This window comes from Oreochromis aureus, linkage group 16 (assembly GCF_013358895.1).
Source record: "Oreochromis aureus strain Israel breed Guangdong linkage group 16, ZZ_aureus, whole genome shotgun sequence".
Classification (NCBI taxonomy): domain Eukaryota; kingdom Metazoa; phylum Chordata; class Actinopteri; order Cichliformes; family Cichlidae; genus Oreochromis; species Oreochromis aureus.
In genome coordinates, this window is record NC_052957.1 from 30154819 (window position 1) to 30171546 (window position 16728).

General features: G+C 40.3%; 1 protein-coding gene across 1 annotated transcript; it reads left to right on the forward strand.

The window, feature by feature from the left end:
- The first annotated feature begins 8545 nt into the window (after positions 1 to 8545).
- Positions 8546 to 15547, forward strand: LOC120433523 (trace amine-associated receptor 13c-like). Its single transcript, XM_039599802.1, has 2 exons — positions 8546 to 8718; positions 14734 to 15547. Exons 1-2 carry the CDS (start codon positions 8546 to 8548, stop codon positions 15545 to 15547), a joined length of 987 nt encoding a protein of 328 aa, XP_039455736.1.
- Positions 15548 to 16728: the final 1181 nt, after the last annotated feature.

Genomic DNA, 16728 nt, shown 5'->3' on the forward strand with positions numbered 1-16728 from the left:
GAACATTGTTTGACATGGTTAATTGTGAATATAGGAGGAATACAATTTTAACGGTGGTTAATCTGTACATTTGGTGAACCAACAAATTTCTCAGAGATATTAGATATCAGAGATTGCTGGTGGAGCCTGAACCTGTTTAGCTTTAATTAAACTTGTCTGCTGTATCAAACTGGACATGGCACATCTCTCCATCATCAACGGTGACCTTGCTAACATTGCAAAGAAGTCATATAAAAATGTGTCACACTATACTCTAACAGCCTCACTTAATATCGCACATGATGGTCAGTAAGAGGAAACTGATCTATTACCACAATGAATCACAGAAGCTTGTTTACTTGCTATCAGCCAGTGGCAGTTTGTCAGTTTCCTGTGCAAGACCGGAGGTTTATTCATATTGTACATGCACAAACAACCAGAAACAGCTTGGCTTGACTAGCTCAAATCTTTGCTAATGGGACACAGACATACCCTGAAAGCACAGGCCTCACGGAGATTCTGATAGAATATTAGTAAAGCAGACTTAACCCTGCTTCCAGACACAAGATGGCAGTATTTTAAAGGGTGGACTCAAACAGGCCATATGGTTTGATATGAACACTGTTTGCGATGAAAGGACAGAGATCGGTTTCCCTTTGTTACTTTTTAATTGATGTCTATTTTTAGACTTCACTAGACAAGTGCTGCTTGCCTCGACAGATTGACACTGGACTCTGTCATTCAGTTTCTTTGCAGGGCCACAGAAAAATATTTATGAAGTCACAAGAATGCATGAAAAATACAAGCAGTTGCTGAATAAAGAGTAATAAACATTTAATGACCAACCAACAGGATAAAACGGGTGACATATGGGGGAAAGTCTAGTCTAAGACACAGTGACTGTGTGGGGTCTTTGGTACAAACTTTTAGAAGAAAAACAAAAAACTTGAGACAAATGAGAAGTTAAAGTGAACTCTGTGTGGACTTGTTTGTGCAGTCTTAATGAGTCCCAGCTAAATAAAAAATAACTCCATAGATGAGTGTTAACTTTTACTTCAGTACCTGTGGCACTTGCCTGTGTTCTATGGCCATTAGCAGGCCCAAAACACAAACACTCACAAGTTCCCATAAGACTTAACCTGCGGCTCCATGAAGAATGTTTCATAGCCCATTAGCTGCTCCTAATGGCCGTGCACTGAACCCCTCAAGACATGCTTCACACCCGCATGGGTGAGTATCAGATGATGCTATCTCGCCTCTGAGGTGTTACTGCAATCAGAGGTGTGAAGAAAACAAGCTTCAGGATAAACACATGATGCAGTCTCACAAATCAACATGTGATGCAATCCCAGTTGAGAAGTTTCTTAGCTGAGAAAGTTTTCTGTCATCACTTTCAGTCATTAGATATTTATGTAATAATTATCTACACAAATATTTTTATAATAGAGAAGGATCAGATTGTCACAGCACAGCTCCTCAGAGAGTTATAATGTTGCTCTGCCGTTCCCTTAGGCTCTGTGCAATGCACTTGTGTTCTTTAAGTCATTGTTTTGATTTTTAAAGCCCACAACTTCAACTTTATTATGGATTATTTGGATTAACAAATAAAAACTTAAATCTATTTTAATGAAAAACAGTTAAAATGCATTGACACAGCAGTCATGCACAGAGGCCAACTGCTGAAGAGCTATGAACAACCAAAAGTTTAGGTATACATAGAGAGGATGTTCCTGGGACTCAAACACAGAATTACACTGAAAACAGAAATTAGGCCCATATTCATCAAGTGTCCAGAGACCAGACTTTGAATCATAGATAGATAGATAGATAGCTTGTTGGGATTCAGAGATTCTTTTATTGTTACCACATAACCTGCCTTATGATAAATGCATTAATAACATGTTTTACAGTATTATTTTATCAGTAATATTTCTTATAGGGTTCATATTGCATTGAATATGTTTGTGATCACAATGACCTTTCTATTCACAGGTTGAGTTCATTCTATACACAATGCATATCTGTGCTTGTTTAGAGTTGATGTTCCATCCAAGAGGGTTTTAAGCTTCACTGGTGAGAGTGTCCAGGTGATACATGTTGAGGGAAGATGAGAACATAGCAGGTTAATTGCATGCATGCTTACAATACACATTAAATCTAGTAGCAGGCCTGAGCGAAGGCCCAAGTGTCTTCTGCTTTTTTTTGAGACCTGCGCCAATTCTGTTTACTTAGTGATTGGTGACGAGGGTCAATTATTAGCTCTTAACGATCCCAAAGCTTGAAGTTTATTACCTTAAAAGGCAGGTGTTATAGAAAAGAGAAGTTATATGACTGTTTATAGTTATTAAGATGTACGAGATGTGCTCATGTCTGTAAACAATGTATTTTTGACCTGTGTTGACGTGTATGTGTGGGCGTTAATTTTCTATGCTATAAAACCAGCATTCAATGTATTTTTGTCAGAGGAAGACACATGCTGATGTTTCCTCTCCTGTGTTAATAAACTCATCGTTTGATTGCATTTGTCTGGTGCCTCCGTCGTTTGTTGTCTGGTCTGCAGTTGATCGATCTCGCTTCATTAGATAGATAGATAGATAGATAGATAGATAGATAGATAGATAGATAGATAGATAGATAGATAGATAGATAGATAGGGCTTCCCACTGGCCCTGTGAGTGGTTGTTCACATTCAAGTTGCCACTTAGCAGTTCTTGTCAACTTCTTTTTTTTTTTTGTTTTATGCTGATTTATGCTTACACTAAATATGTACACATCAACGTCATTATTCGGCTGTCAAACAAATGCCATGAAAAAAGGCTGTGGTTATAGATGAGGAAGTGGAGGAGATAAAACCAAGATGCTCAGCATGGTGTCATGAAGCTGTTTGTAGCTAACTCTGAATATTTTAATGGCATGGGGCAAGAGGTGAAATGAATCCTGGATGGGTCACCAGTCTGTCACAGGACTAACACAGAGAGACAGACAACCCTTCACAATCACATCTATGGGTAGTTTAGACCTAACCACACTAACTGCAGACACGAGGAGAACATGCATCGTCCACACAGAAAGGCTCTAGTCAGATGATGCATTCAAACCCAGAAACCAACTGCTGTCAGGAAAAAGTGCAAACCAATGCATCACTTATAGGCTTTTACATTCACCAATTATTTGCAAATTGGATTCTTTATGTTTTTATTTCCATTTTCGTTTAGCTGTCTGGATTCTGTTCATGGTTAGATTTTGTTTATATTTAATTTTCCCACTCATTTTATTCCCATCCCGCCGTGTTCTTCACATCTATGTTATGGTTAGGGTTAGTGTCCAGTTTTCCCATGCCTTGGGTTTCCTGTTTTATTTTGATAGTCTCTTGTCTTATGTTTGCTGTTTAGTTTTGCTTCCCTTGTCTTGTAATGCCTGATTATTTTCAGCTGTTTACCCTGCTGTTGCCCTAATTACCTTGTGTGTATTTATAATCTCAGTCTCACCTCAATTCTTTGTTGTGCTTTTGGTCTACAGCTGTTTTCCCTAGTGTGTCTTGTTAGATTTCTGGATTTTGTTATGAGATGTTTGTTGGACCTCTGACTTGCTTAAAAAAAGAGAAATATTGCACCTTAAATGAACCCTTTCGGGACAATGTGTTCCCTTTTTTTTATCTTTCTCTTTTTTGTTGCTCTAATTTACAGATTGTCCCTGATGTCAGGACTTCATAAAATTGCTTTAATGACAAGAGTACAGCTACAAAACTACACTGACATAAAGTGTGTAGCCATATGGACACGAACATATACAAACAAATGTCTGTTCAAAATGTGGCTCTGTGGTTTACAGCTCTTTTAAGAACTCTTTGTTAAAATGACATAAATGGGTAACTGAAGTCATTTTACAAACCAAAGACAAAATATAAAGAAACCTAAACAGGATGCTGTATTGTGTTGTCACTGTTTCACCTAAAGGACTCCAGCACAGGCCACTTTAAAAACTTTAGAAAGTTTAGCAAACAATATGCAGGCCACAGCTCTCTTTATAGTATATCTCTAAGCTAGTTTGAGAACTTCTCGTTATTGCCACAGAAGAGCTGGAGAAGGTCCTTGGAGAGAGGAAGCACTGAGGACTGCTTATATTGTTGACCTTTTGACATGGACTCCGATATACAGTCAAGCATGAATGTATAGTTGGCCACTGTAAGGTCTGAACTCCAACCACAATGCTGTGAAAAATCATTTTGCATATTTGTTGCAATTTTTCAGAACACCAAACAAATTTTAATATTAAACAAAAATAACACAAGTAAAAGTACAGTTTTGAAATCATGATTTCATTTATTACGGGACAAAAGCTACCCTACCCTACCTGGTCCTATGTGAAAAAGTAGCTGGCAGCAGACACTGATGTGGAGGAATTTTAGCCCCTTCTTCCTTGCAGAATCCCCCCCTTTCTTTTCCCCTCTGGCAGCTTTTGCAATTAGAATTATGATCTCAATGCATTGTTGTGCTAAACATATTTTGCTTTTCCAACATTATCTCTATATATTCTCCATAGGCTGCTCTTGTTCAGTTGTTTCTTTTATGTGCTCATTTGTATTCATGTTATTTGAATGATTTCAGTTATTATATTATATGTGGTATACAATATGATAATGTCTAATGCAGGACAGGCAGAAAAAAGGGAGGCTGTGGGAACATTGGTGAAGATACAATAAAACGATGCACTTGAGTACAAATAGAAATGCACAATGTGTCACTAACTGTCGCACTGGTAAGAAAAACAAAATGCATAGGTAAATAAATCAGTCTTCTTGTCGGATGTATGACTATGTGTTGTGTGTGTGTGTGTGTGTGTGTGTGTGTGTGAGTGTGTGTGTGTGAGTGTCAGAGAGAGAAATAGAGAGAGTGTAAAGTGTAAGTCTAGGAAAACCGGTCCATCCGCAGCCCACAAGAGTACTGAGGACCTAAGGCCACACATCTCGGCGATATCTGTGCAACAGTCCTGGAAGGAGAAGGAGAAGGAGGGAGGCCCTAGATGGGGTGTCCATGTTAATTCTCCCTCAATTAGCCATTCTTTTATTTTAATATGTTTAATATGTTTTAATCTGGAATCGAAACCAGTCCAAAGCCTTTTTCATTTTTTTTGCCACTCAGAGGTGGGCTTGCTGGTCTGTTTTGAATTATTATCCTGCTTGTTAACCCAAGTGTGTTTGAACATCAGAGCACAAACTCATGGCTGGATATTAGACTTGTAGTCAAGACCGCCTAATCCGAGACCAAGACAAGACCAAGACAATAGGGTATCGAGACCAAGACAAGACCAAGACAATAGGGTATCGAGACCAAGACAAGACCAAGACAATAGGGTATCGAGACCAAGACCAAGACCGAGACGAGACCAAGACCAAGACCAAGACCGAGACAAAAAAAGTCTTTAAACTCCAGCCAGACGCTGCTTCGTTTACGGGTGTCAGGCATATTTATGTGTTTTTGCTTTCGCACAGCCCTCCTCACCGCTGTCTACTGTCTTACTCACTTACTGAGAGGACAGACGCACGCTCCACTTGACTGTCGCGTCTCTCACCCTCTCTGTTTTTCACATAATGATATTATCCCTCCATATTGTGATTGGCCACAATATGGAGGGATTAGAGCTATAGCTGAACCACCGTGTGAGAGCTGAGCAGCGAAAGGAAATTAAGTGAGGGTAGAAATGACTGAAAGATTATTAGGCTCTGTTTTGAGTTTTGTTAAAAAAAGAATGACTTCATATAGGAAAAAAATAAATATCACATATGCAGGACACCTTAAACTAGTTTTTAATTAAGCAGCAAGGCAGAACAAAGTCAGGGCTGTATCAAAACACAGGGACTAAACCCCAATTCAACCAGACCCAGAACTGATCCGGAATTAAAACAGGACTACAGCAGTTCAAAATCAGGACTACTTAGGATTTAACCAGGACAGAACTAGAATCAGAACTAGATGATAGTAGCACTGAAAATCATCATAGACCTGCACTACACTTATTTTTTAATTCTACCAAAGTACACTATTTAGATTCAGAAAAGTTTATATATAATTATTTAGCCTTGTTGTGCAAACAAGCCTGCATAACTTAATAAATATAGAATTTGAAACGTAACAAATTGTATCTAGAAAGTTACACTAGGCACTAGATACATGTTCTGATGAGTTTTGGCAAACAACCATTTGACTAACATGTGTGTCTCACCTGCTCTTGTTCCACCTCTGTTCTGTCCTCATTCTCCTCTCTCTCTCCCTCTCTTCTCCTCTCTCTCTCCCTCTCTTCTCCTCTCTCTCCCTCTCTTCTCCTCTCTCTCCCTCTCTCTCCCTCTTTGTGCTGACAATCAAGCCAAACACCAACATCATCAAATATACAGTTGAAACCAGATATTTACATACTCTTCAGATAAAAACACAAACACTTTTTTAATTGTAACATCAAATCAGACTAAATGTTTATTTTTTTACATTGATAAATATAAAAACATATTTGTTAAATTTAAGAGTAAAGAGAGAAACTATCTGTATTTCTTAATTGTAAATTGTATTCAAAACTGAGCCACACTTATGGAGCTCCACAATTCTTTTCCTGGTGTTTTGGTTGATATCTCTTGATTTTTCCCATTTCAAAGAAACAGGCTCTGTGTTTTGCCTTATATGCATCCACAGGTGTGCCACCAATTTACTCACATGGACTCTACTAACCTATCAGAAGCTTCTTCAGCTCAGAATGGAATCATCTGGAGTTTTCTTATTAATTAACAATAAACTTAGTGTATATGTACTCCTAAATTTGATGAAAGTGATTAAACTAGACAGCTCCCTCTTTTTATTCTGACATTTAACTAATTCAAAAGATATTTCAACATTTATGTAAAACAAAACAAGTTTACTCTAAATTGATGTTTAACAGTAAAAAAAAAAAAGGTTTTTATGTTTTCTCCCTAAAGTGTATGTAAATATCTGGTGTCAACTGTGAATATACTGCTGTGTATTGAAATTCCTCTTGTTTTGCATAGATATACTGAACAACATACAAAGCATAATATATAAAATAACATCTACCTCAGTTTTTTCTTTGAAAGAAGCTCCTTATGTCCATTGATGTGTTCATCAGTACACAATTGAAACCGATTTAGAGAGTTTATTTAGCCGTGGAGGGTAACAACTGAAAATATGAAATGTAAGCTAAGACTCTCTAAAAAAAAACAGCATTATTGTTCGGCTTTTTATTTATCCATTTGTTGATTCACTCGAAGAGCAAGTAACGCAACCAAGTGATCAGTTTGATATCGATCTTTTGTGATACACCGTCATATTTACATTATTTGTACAGTACGAATGATTTGTTTTGGTACCTGGTCAAACTTAAGCTCTCCTCTGTGTGCAGCAAACTCGCAGGCAGCAGCTTCTCCCCCCTCGCTCACATGTGTGCTGCGCTCAGTCGCCTAGTGCCTGAGCTCGGATCATACCAAAATTAGGGGGAATTTACGACGGTGCGCTCTGTGCTTCGTGTGTTGTTTTTGTTTTATACAGTTGTCAGTCAGGCATCTAACTAACAAATTACACTCGAAAAGACCCCATGCTTCTGAAAAAATGACCCGGGCTTAAGCCCAGTAAGCCACCCCCCCGCTCCGCTGATGGTTGACTCCAAATCTCCCGAACACTATGTCGATTTGAGAACGCAAGACCGAGACCAAGACCGAGACGAAAGTCAGTCGAGACCAAGACAAGACCAAGACAAAAGTCCGTCGAGACCAAGACGAGACCAAGACCACGTAAAAGTGGTCTCGAGACCGGTCTCGAGACCAAGACCGGTCTCGAGACATCCAACTCTACTGGATATTCTCATTCATGATTGTCTGGTAGCAGAATCCATGGTTCCATCAATTCAGATAAGTTGTCTAGGTCCTAAAGCAGCAAAGCAGTAGACCACTACACTACCACCACCACGTTTAACTACTGATAGGAAGTTTTTTTTCATAAAATGCCTGTGTTATTTAACATCACGTGTAATGGGATTCAAACTTTCCAAAAAACTTTTTTCTCACTTTGGAACTCTCCCATGGATGCCATTCACTTTGTCAGGTAGTTTCTATTTAGGTGATTTCTTGATTCAGCCATTCTGGCATTAATCAGGCCTGGGCCTGGCCAGTGAATTGAACTCAGTTTACCAAAAAGGAGTGCTACATGGTGATCTAAAATCTGACTTTGATATTTATCAAATTATGTGGTAATAATCAGTCTCACATTTGAGCAGCATATTAGGAAACACTAAGAGTGCAAGTAATTAAAGCAAAAAATAAAAAATTAAGTAAGAAAGTAGGAAAAAGATGAAAACAAAATGGGATAAAAGCAGAAAATTTAGGCAAAGGTGTGTGAAGGAGAAAATAGTGATAGAGTGCGATTTTGTGTAGAGAAACAAAGGAATGACATCAACATCCTTCAGTGTTTGAAACATAGGAAGGGAGGGCTGTCAGGAAAAAGGGAGATCAGCTTCATGAGAGGATGTTCTGGTCAGACAGAGCTGTGCGAGCTGAAGTTGTTAAATGATGAAGACCGAGGATGGAGCGGAGCTCTGTTTTCCTCAACTCCTCAACATCTCGTGCAAGAAGCAGAAACTTTGCTGGTCTGAATTAGTGTTCCTCAACACTCTGCTGTCATCCATCTCTTTGCTCACTGTAGTGCTCAACCTTCTCGTCATCATTTCTGTCTCACACTTCAGGCAAAGATCATTTTCTCTCTTTTTTCAGTTTCTTTGTAAACTACTAGCAATACTCTATGCTGTATTTGAAATGCAACATTTTCACTGCCTAAACTGAATCATATTATGAATCTGAATCATATATTGATGTATCTTACTTTACAGAATTATCACTGTCTGTAAAGCTGGATCTAGGAAATACGTTTTTAACCCTATAATGCTCTTTGTATCATGTTTGAGTTTGAGTATGAGTTTCTGAGACCTCTGTCTTATCAACATGAATAATACCTGCTTTAACTGCCATAAATGTAAATTATGTCAATTTGTTTAATTTATTGTGTTCATGTATGTTACTTATTTCCTTTATTTATTGTGGTTCCTTTTGGGGTAGGAACTAAGTTTCATTCTGTGTTGCGCACAGGGCCCTTTAAGTGACGTAAAGGGAAGTCAAAAGCATGTGCAAAGAAGCTAAGCTATAAGTTAACTAAGTCACAAGAAGGAATAAATAAGCTGTTTTAAAGTAGAAGAAAGCTGTGAAAAAGAAGAAGAAATTGGGAATTATTTTCATCAAGTTTTTGTTCCTGAAGTGGACTCATTCCCTCAGGGTTACGTGCAGCCAGCGAGGTATGTTAACTGTGTTTGTTTATCACGTATTTGTTAACTTAGGTTTAAATGGTTATTTGTAATGTTTATGTTTGGTCATTCTGTACTTTTATGTAATGACAATTTGACGGTGGATTTTATGGTGTTTCGGAGGAGAAGTGTGATGGAAGAATAAATCCATCAGTGAACGAAGAACCGTGGTGTCGTGTATTAACTGGAGGGAGTGATACCTGCCATCATTTCAAAATGTTATGGACAAAACTCCTTTTTTTGTCTAAAATTAACATTGTTGTTAACAAAAAGTTGCCAAAAACACACAATGTATCAAATGTGATACAAAAAAACATATAATAATGATGATAATAATAATAATTATTATTATTGTTATTATTATTATCATATCTTTATTTCAGACATATACAACAAACCAATATATACATGTACACATAATTATGTGTGTGTATTATATATATATGCATATATATATATGTATGTATAATGTATGTATGTATAATCCCCCGCTCGCCCCTGTGGGCGGTCAATCCTTCAAGCTCGGGTCCTCTACCAGAGGCCTGGGAACTTGAGGGTCCTGCGCAGTATCTTAGCTGTTCCTAGGAGTGCGCTCTTCTGGACAGAGATCTCCGATGCTGTTCCCGGCATCTGCTGGAGCCACCCGCCTAGCTTGGGAGTCACCGCACCTAGTGCTCCGATTACCACTGGGACCACTGTTACCTTCACCCTCCACATTTTCTTGAGCTCTTCTCTGAGCCCTTGATATTTCTCGAGCTTCTCGTGTTTCTTCTTTCTGATGTTGCTGTCATTGGGAACCGCTACATCTATCACTACGGCCATCATCTTCTGTTTGTCTACCACCACTATGTCCGGTTGGTTAGCCACCACCATTTTGTCCATCTGTATCTGGAAGTCCCACAGGATCTTAGCTCGGTCATTCTCCACCACCCTTGGGAGCGTCTCCCATTTTGACCTCGGGACTTCCAGGTTATACTCGGCACAGATGTTCCTGTATACTATGCCGGCCAATTGGTTATGGCGTTCCATGTATGCCTTGCCTTGCTAGCATCTTGCACCCTGCTGTTATGTGTGGATTGTCTCAGGGGCATCTTTATACAGCCTGCACCTGGGGTCTTGCCTCGTGTGGTAGACCCCAGCCTCTATGGATCTTGTGCTCAGAGCTTGTTCTTGTGCTGCCATGATTAGTGCCTCCATGCTGTCTTTCAGTCCAGCTTTGTCCAGCCACTGGTAGGATTTCTGGATATCAGCCACCTCCGCTATCTGTCTGTGGTACATACCGTGCAGGGGCCTGTCCTTCCATGATGCTTCCTCGCCTCCCCAGCCTCCTTCCTTCCTCTTAGCGTACAGCCTTAGGGTGCTGGACTTGGGGTGAAACCCTCCATGCATGGTCAGGAGCTTTCTTGTCTTGATGTCAGTGGCTTCTATCTCCTCCTTTGGCCAGCTTATTATCCCAGCCGGGTACCTGATCACAGGCAGGGCGTAGGTGTTGATAGCCCGGATCTTGTTCTTATCATTCAGCTGACTCCTCAGGACTTGCCTGACCCTCTGCAGGCACTTCGTGGTTGCAGCTTTTCTAGCGGCCTCTTCATGATTCCCATTTGTCTGTGGGATCCCCAGGTACTTGTAACTGTGCTCTATGTCTGCAATGTTGCCTTCTGATAGTTCGATCCCCTCAGTTCTGACTACTTTCCCTCTCTTTGTTAGCATCCGACTACACTTCTCCAGTCCGAATGACATTCTGATATCATTGCTGTATATCCTGGTGGTGTGGATCAGTGAATTGATGTCTCGTTCACTCTTGGCATACAGCTTGATGTCATCCATGCATAGGAGGTGGCTGACAACTGTTCCATTCCGTAGTCGGTATCCGTAGCCAGTCTTGTCAATGATCTCACTGAGGGGATTCAGGCCTATGCAGAACAGCATTGGGACAGAGCATGTCCTTGGTAGATCCCGCACTTGATGGTGACTTGTGCTATGGGCTTGAAGTTGGCCTCTAGTGTTGTATGCCACATCCCCATTGAGTTCCTGATAAAGGCTCTTAGGGTCCTGTTGATCTTGTACAGTTCTAGGCATTCCAGGATCCATGTGTGGGGCATTGAGTCATAGGCCTTCTTGTAATCAATCCAAGCAGTGCACAGGTTGGTCAGTCTGGTCTTGCAGTCTCGGCTGATTGTTCGGTCTACCAGTAGCTGGTGTTTTGCGCCTCTGGTATTATTGCCCATTCCTTTCTGTGCCCCACTCACGTATTGAGCCATGTGCCTGTTCATCTTAGCCGCTATGATGCCTGACAGGAACTTCCACGTAGTGCTGAGGCAGGTTATTGGTCGGTAGTTAGAGGGGACCGGTCCCTTCTGGGGGTCCTTGAGGATCAGGACTGTTAGCCATTCTGGGTGTCTCTCGTCAGCTAGTAGCTGATTCATTTGTGCCGCCAGACGCTCTTCATATTGGAGACCCTTTCTTGGATGTCTGCCACTGTGATGGTTACTGGACCCTGTTCAGGGAGGTTGCTGTGGTCTGCCCTCAGATTCACTAGCCACTGAGCATTGCCGTTATGGGTTGCGGCCTTCTTCCATATGCTCTTCCAGTATTGTTCCGTCTCTAGCCTTGGTGGTCCTGTTCTCATATGTTCCCCTGCCACTGAGAGTACACCTTGGCTGGTTCTGTGGAGAACAGCTGGTTTATTCTCCTGCCTTCGATCTCTCTGGTGTACCTCTTCAAGCAGCTGGCCAAGGCTGTGAGTCATTGTCGACTAGTTTGTCGAGTAGTTTCCAAGGCCTCGGGTATGGACAGCTTGCTGTACTTCTTAGGCACCTTCTTCATCGCACCTTTCTGCAACGTCGATAGGCTCGCTTAGCATGGGGGGTCTGGCCTTAGGACCCTTACTGGATACAGACACCCCAGGCGGGAATCGACTTGCGATCCTCCGCCCCAAAGGCGTGCAGTCTGAAGCAAAGTCTGAAGTCTGAAGCAAAAACCTGGGTGTGGGAGGAGTTTGGAGAGCCCATGGAAAAAGACTTTAGGACTACCTTGAAGAAATTCTGGTAAACTGTCAGGCGACTCAGCAGGGGAAACCAGTGCTCTGCAGTCCTGACTTTTACTAAGGCTATTGTTGGCCAGTGGAAGGAATACTTCAAGGACCTCCTTAATCCCATTGGCATGTCTACCGTAGAGGAACCAGAGTCTGGGGATGAGGGGGACGACTCATCAATCACCGCGGGTGAAGTCACTGAGGTAGTTAAACAACTCCTTGGAGGCAAGGCCCCAGGGTGGATGATGTTTGACTGAAGGCTCTGGATGTTGTGGGACTGTCTTGGTTGACATGCCTTTACAATGCTGTGTGGAGATTAGGGACAGTACCTCTGAATTGGCAGACCGGGGTGGTACCTATCTTTAAGAAGAGGGACCAGTGGGTATGTGCCATCTGTAGGGTATCACAGCCTCCCCAGGAAAATCTATGTCAGGGTGCTGGAAAGGAGAGCCCGTACGTTAGTCAAACCTTGGATTCAGAAGGAACAATGCAGTTTTCTGCAGGCTGTGGAACACTGCACCAGCTATTTACCCTCTCCATGATACTTAAGGGTGCATGGGAGTTTGCCCAACCATTCTACATGTATTTTGTGGACTTGAAGAAGGAATATCCCGAGTCCCTCTGGGTATTCTATGGGAGGTGCTTCGGAAGTATAGGGTGTCTGGCCCATTGCTACAGGACATTTAATCATGCAACCATTGCAGGAGCTTTTCTCATCCTCTTTGGAAATGCTGCAAGGAGCCACATTTTTTTAAAGCTTAATCTATGAAAAGCTTATCATCTGGTCTTAATCAAAGTGGCTAAGGTGGGTGTTAAAAGCAGTTTTCCACTCATCTCTCTCTTTGAGTATCTTGTCATGCCCTTTAGTCTTAACCAATCACCCTGGTGTTTTTCAGGCTATTGTTAACAATGTTCTCCATGATTACCTAAACTATTTTGTCTTTCTATATCTCAATAACCTCATTTTCTCAAGGACTCTCTTGGAACACTAACTCCATGTTTACCAGGTGCTGCAGCACTTCCAAGAAAATAAAATCTACATCAAAGGTGAGAAATGCGACTCAGTCTCTTTTCTTGGTTTCATCATAGAAAAAGGGCAGATCAAGGCAGACCCAGCTAAGGTGTAGGCAGTGTTTACTGGCCCTTACCGGTACTCAGAAGCATCGCCAGTGCTTTCTTGGGTTTGCTAACTTCTGTCTCCTCAGCAAAGAGAAGGCAAAATGTTCCCTGGTGCCCTTTTCTCCCGTTGTCTCTGTCCCACAGAACTAAATTATAATGCCCTGGAAAAATAGAGAGATTGGCTGGAAGGAGCTGAGAAAGCTTTTGTCATTTGGATGGATAATTAAAATCCTTGAGTGCCTTTGCTAAGCAACTAAATGCTCATCAAGCCCAATAGACCCTGTTCTTTACTAGATTTAACCTTGCTTTTGCCTATAGACCTGCAATGTAAAACAAGATGTTCTGTCCCATCATCAGTGCCCCAATCCTTCTGATCCATCACCCATCATCAGCTCATTAATATGGGAGATTGAGACACTTGTCCAAAATGCTTAGCAGGATGGGTCTGACCCAGGAAAAAGACTTAACTGTGTTTTGTTCCCTCCAGTGTTTGTTCTCAGACATTGGGCCCATACTGTCAAGTTCAGCTGTCACCCTGGTAAGAATGACAGAACCTGAGTTAAAAGAGAAACAAAATCCAGTCCTGCCTGGACAATGACATTTTAAGCAGGCACATGTTGCAAGACATAATATAATAATAACCAATATCATGAATTTCAGATGAATGTAAAATTAGTGATTATTAATTGATTGAACAGTGAATGTATGGTGTAGTGAGAAAGAGGAGGGACATTTTTGTGTGTGTCGTGTGTGTATGTCTGTGGGTGGTGGTGTAATAAATCAGGTCTGTGAGAAAACATTCTGATCAGTGAGCTGCAGCTGTCTGATGATGGAGATTCAGAAAGCAGCTGAGCTTTGTTTTCCACAACTCCTCAACAGTTCCTGCAGGAAGCCGACACTTCATTGGTCCAAAGCTGTGCTCCTGAACATTGTGCTGTTCTGCATCTCTGTGATCACTGCTGCTCTAAACCTTCTGGTCATCATCTCAGTCTCCCACTTCAGGCAGAGATACATTTCTCAGCTGAAACTATACTTTTAAATTTTAGAAACTTAAGCTTCAGAAAATTATGATTTATGGCATTTGATTTTATGATTAAGATTGAGATGATTGAAGTGGAGTATTTTAACCAGCTATTAAGTTTTATATACCTAGACTCAATCTTACTAAATACTTTAACTAATGAAAATCTAATTTAAGTCATTTAAAAAAAATATCAATGTCCATTATATTCTTTTCTGTTTCCCTGCAGGAAGCTTCATACACCCAGTAACATCCTCCTCCTCTCTCTGGCTGTCTCAGACTTTCTTGTGGGTCTTCTGCTGATGCCATTAGAGATCTTTAGAAACACGACCTGCTGGGTACTTGGTGATGTAATGTGTTCTGTTTATTGGTACCTGACCAGCAACATTACCTGTGCTTCAATAGGGAACATAGTTCTAATATCAGTTGACCGTTATGTGGCGATTTGTGATCCTCTGCATTACCCCACCAGAATTACTGTGGTCAGAGTCAAGCTCAGTGTGTATTTGTGTTGGTTTTTTTCTATTTTCTACTGGAGTCTTTATATGAAAGATATCCTAGTTGAACCAGGCAGGTATAATTCGTGCTATGGAGAGTGTGTGCTTATTATTAATGACATTGCAGGGATTGTTGACCTTGCTTTGTCCTTTATAGTTCCAGTTACTGTTATTATAGTTTTGTATATGAGAGTATTTGTGGTGGCTGTGTCTCAGGCTCGTGCCATGCGCTCTCATGTTACAGCTGTCACACTTCAGTGTTCACTGAATCAAGCAAACAAATCTGAGCTGAAAGCAGCCAGGACTCTGGGGGTTCTTGTAGTTGTATTTTTGGCATGCTACTGCCCGTTTTACTGCTACTCTCTTGTTGATAAAAATGTGGTCAATGATTCATCTGCATCTTTTGTGGTTCTTGTCTTTTATTTTAACTCATGTTTAAACCCATTGATCTATGCTCTGTTTTACCCCTGGTTTAGAAAAGCTATTAAATGTGTTATCACTCTGCTGATATTTAAGCATGACAGCAGTGAGGTCAACGTAATATAGAAATACAATGAAAGCTGCTCCACTAAGATTTTAAATCAGTAAATTGATACAGTTCAGTCTGGAACTGCATCAAAAATAAATTGATAAGGAAATTCATAATTCTTAAGCTTTGTTTAAATTATGAAAATAAAATTAATGTGATCATGCGTGAGCTCAAAGTCACAAGGAATTGCCATGCGGAAATCATTAGGTCTCAATTATCACTTCTACTTTTTTAGTACTTTTGTCTGAAAATAATTTAAGCTAAAATGATTAACCTCAGTGGTTAATTTTGTATGTTTGCCATATACCTTTTTAAATTCCATATCTCATAAGCAGTATGTTATCATACATATTTTTCCCGGCCTTCATCACATAAAAATAAAAAAGATTTTTTAGGCCAATAGAAACAGTTCCAACATACACAGCAACTGTTTTGTATATATATAATACTCGCTGATATGATGTAACAAACTGGATGAAATGGATACCAGTCAGTCATCTCTGTTACCTATGACAGAGAATCTACAAAAAACAGGCTTGTGATTGACTGAGAGCTGTGTCTACGGCCCACAGTAACCTGAATAAACAGCAATTAAACTGGATACTGTCTGTTTGCTGTGTACTGACTGTCAAATGATACAGTAGGATAGGCTGAGAACAAGTTCATGTAAAGTGTGCTGCAATTTTCTTCCAATATATTGTCACTATTTCCATCTGCGATTTTAAGGAAAGATTTTCTTTCTTTTTGCAAACTATTAGTAGCAGTCCAATTTCCTGGTCTATGTTGGACAATAGACTTATGAGATATTACGACATTTTGATATTTTGTCACATTGATGAAAAATAAGTTGAGTTCAGGGCCTTTATGTTGTACACTCTAGCCATGTGTCACACCATTAATGCTAGCACACTGAAACTGAGTAGAGACATTTGCAATATCATTATTATCGTGTTTGTGAACCTTGTGCATCATCATCATCATGATAATGGTGAGATTTGCGCTGAGATTTCGGCCGAACATTTACTTTTGAGGGAATAGTATTGTATTTTTTTAGTACATATTAGTTCATTTCATTGTTTACTAAATTTTCGTAAATATTCAGTAATAAATATCAAGTATTTTTTTTGATCATATGACAAAAGAAAATGATACTTTTTCAGGAATATTTTAACTTGTTACTATAATGCTACTGTAATGT

Excerpts from the sequence above, each read along its gene's own strand:
- LOC120433523 (XM_039599802.1), top strand. The coding sequence starts at position 8,546 with ATGAAGACCGAGGATGGAGCGGAGCTCTGTTTTCCTCAACTCCTCAAC. Across the intron at positions 8,719-14,733 it reads ATTTCTGTCTCACACTTCAG|GAAGCTTCATACACCCAGTA; the intron begins GCAAAGATCATT and ends GTTTCCCTGCAG.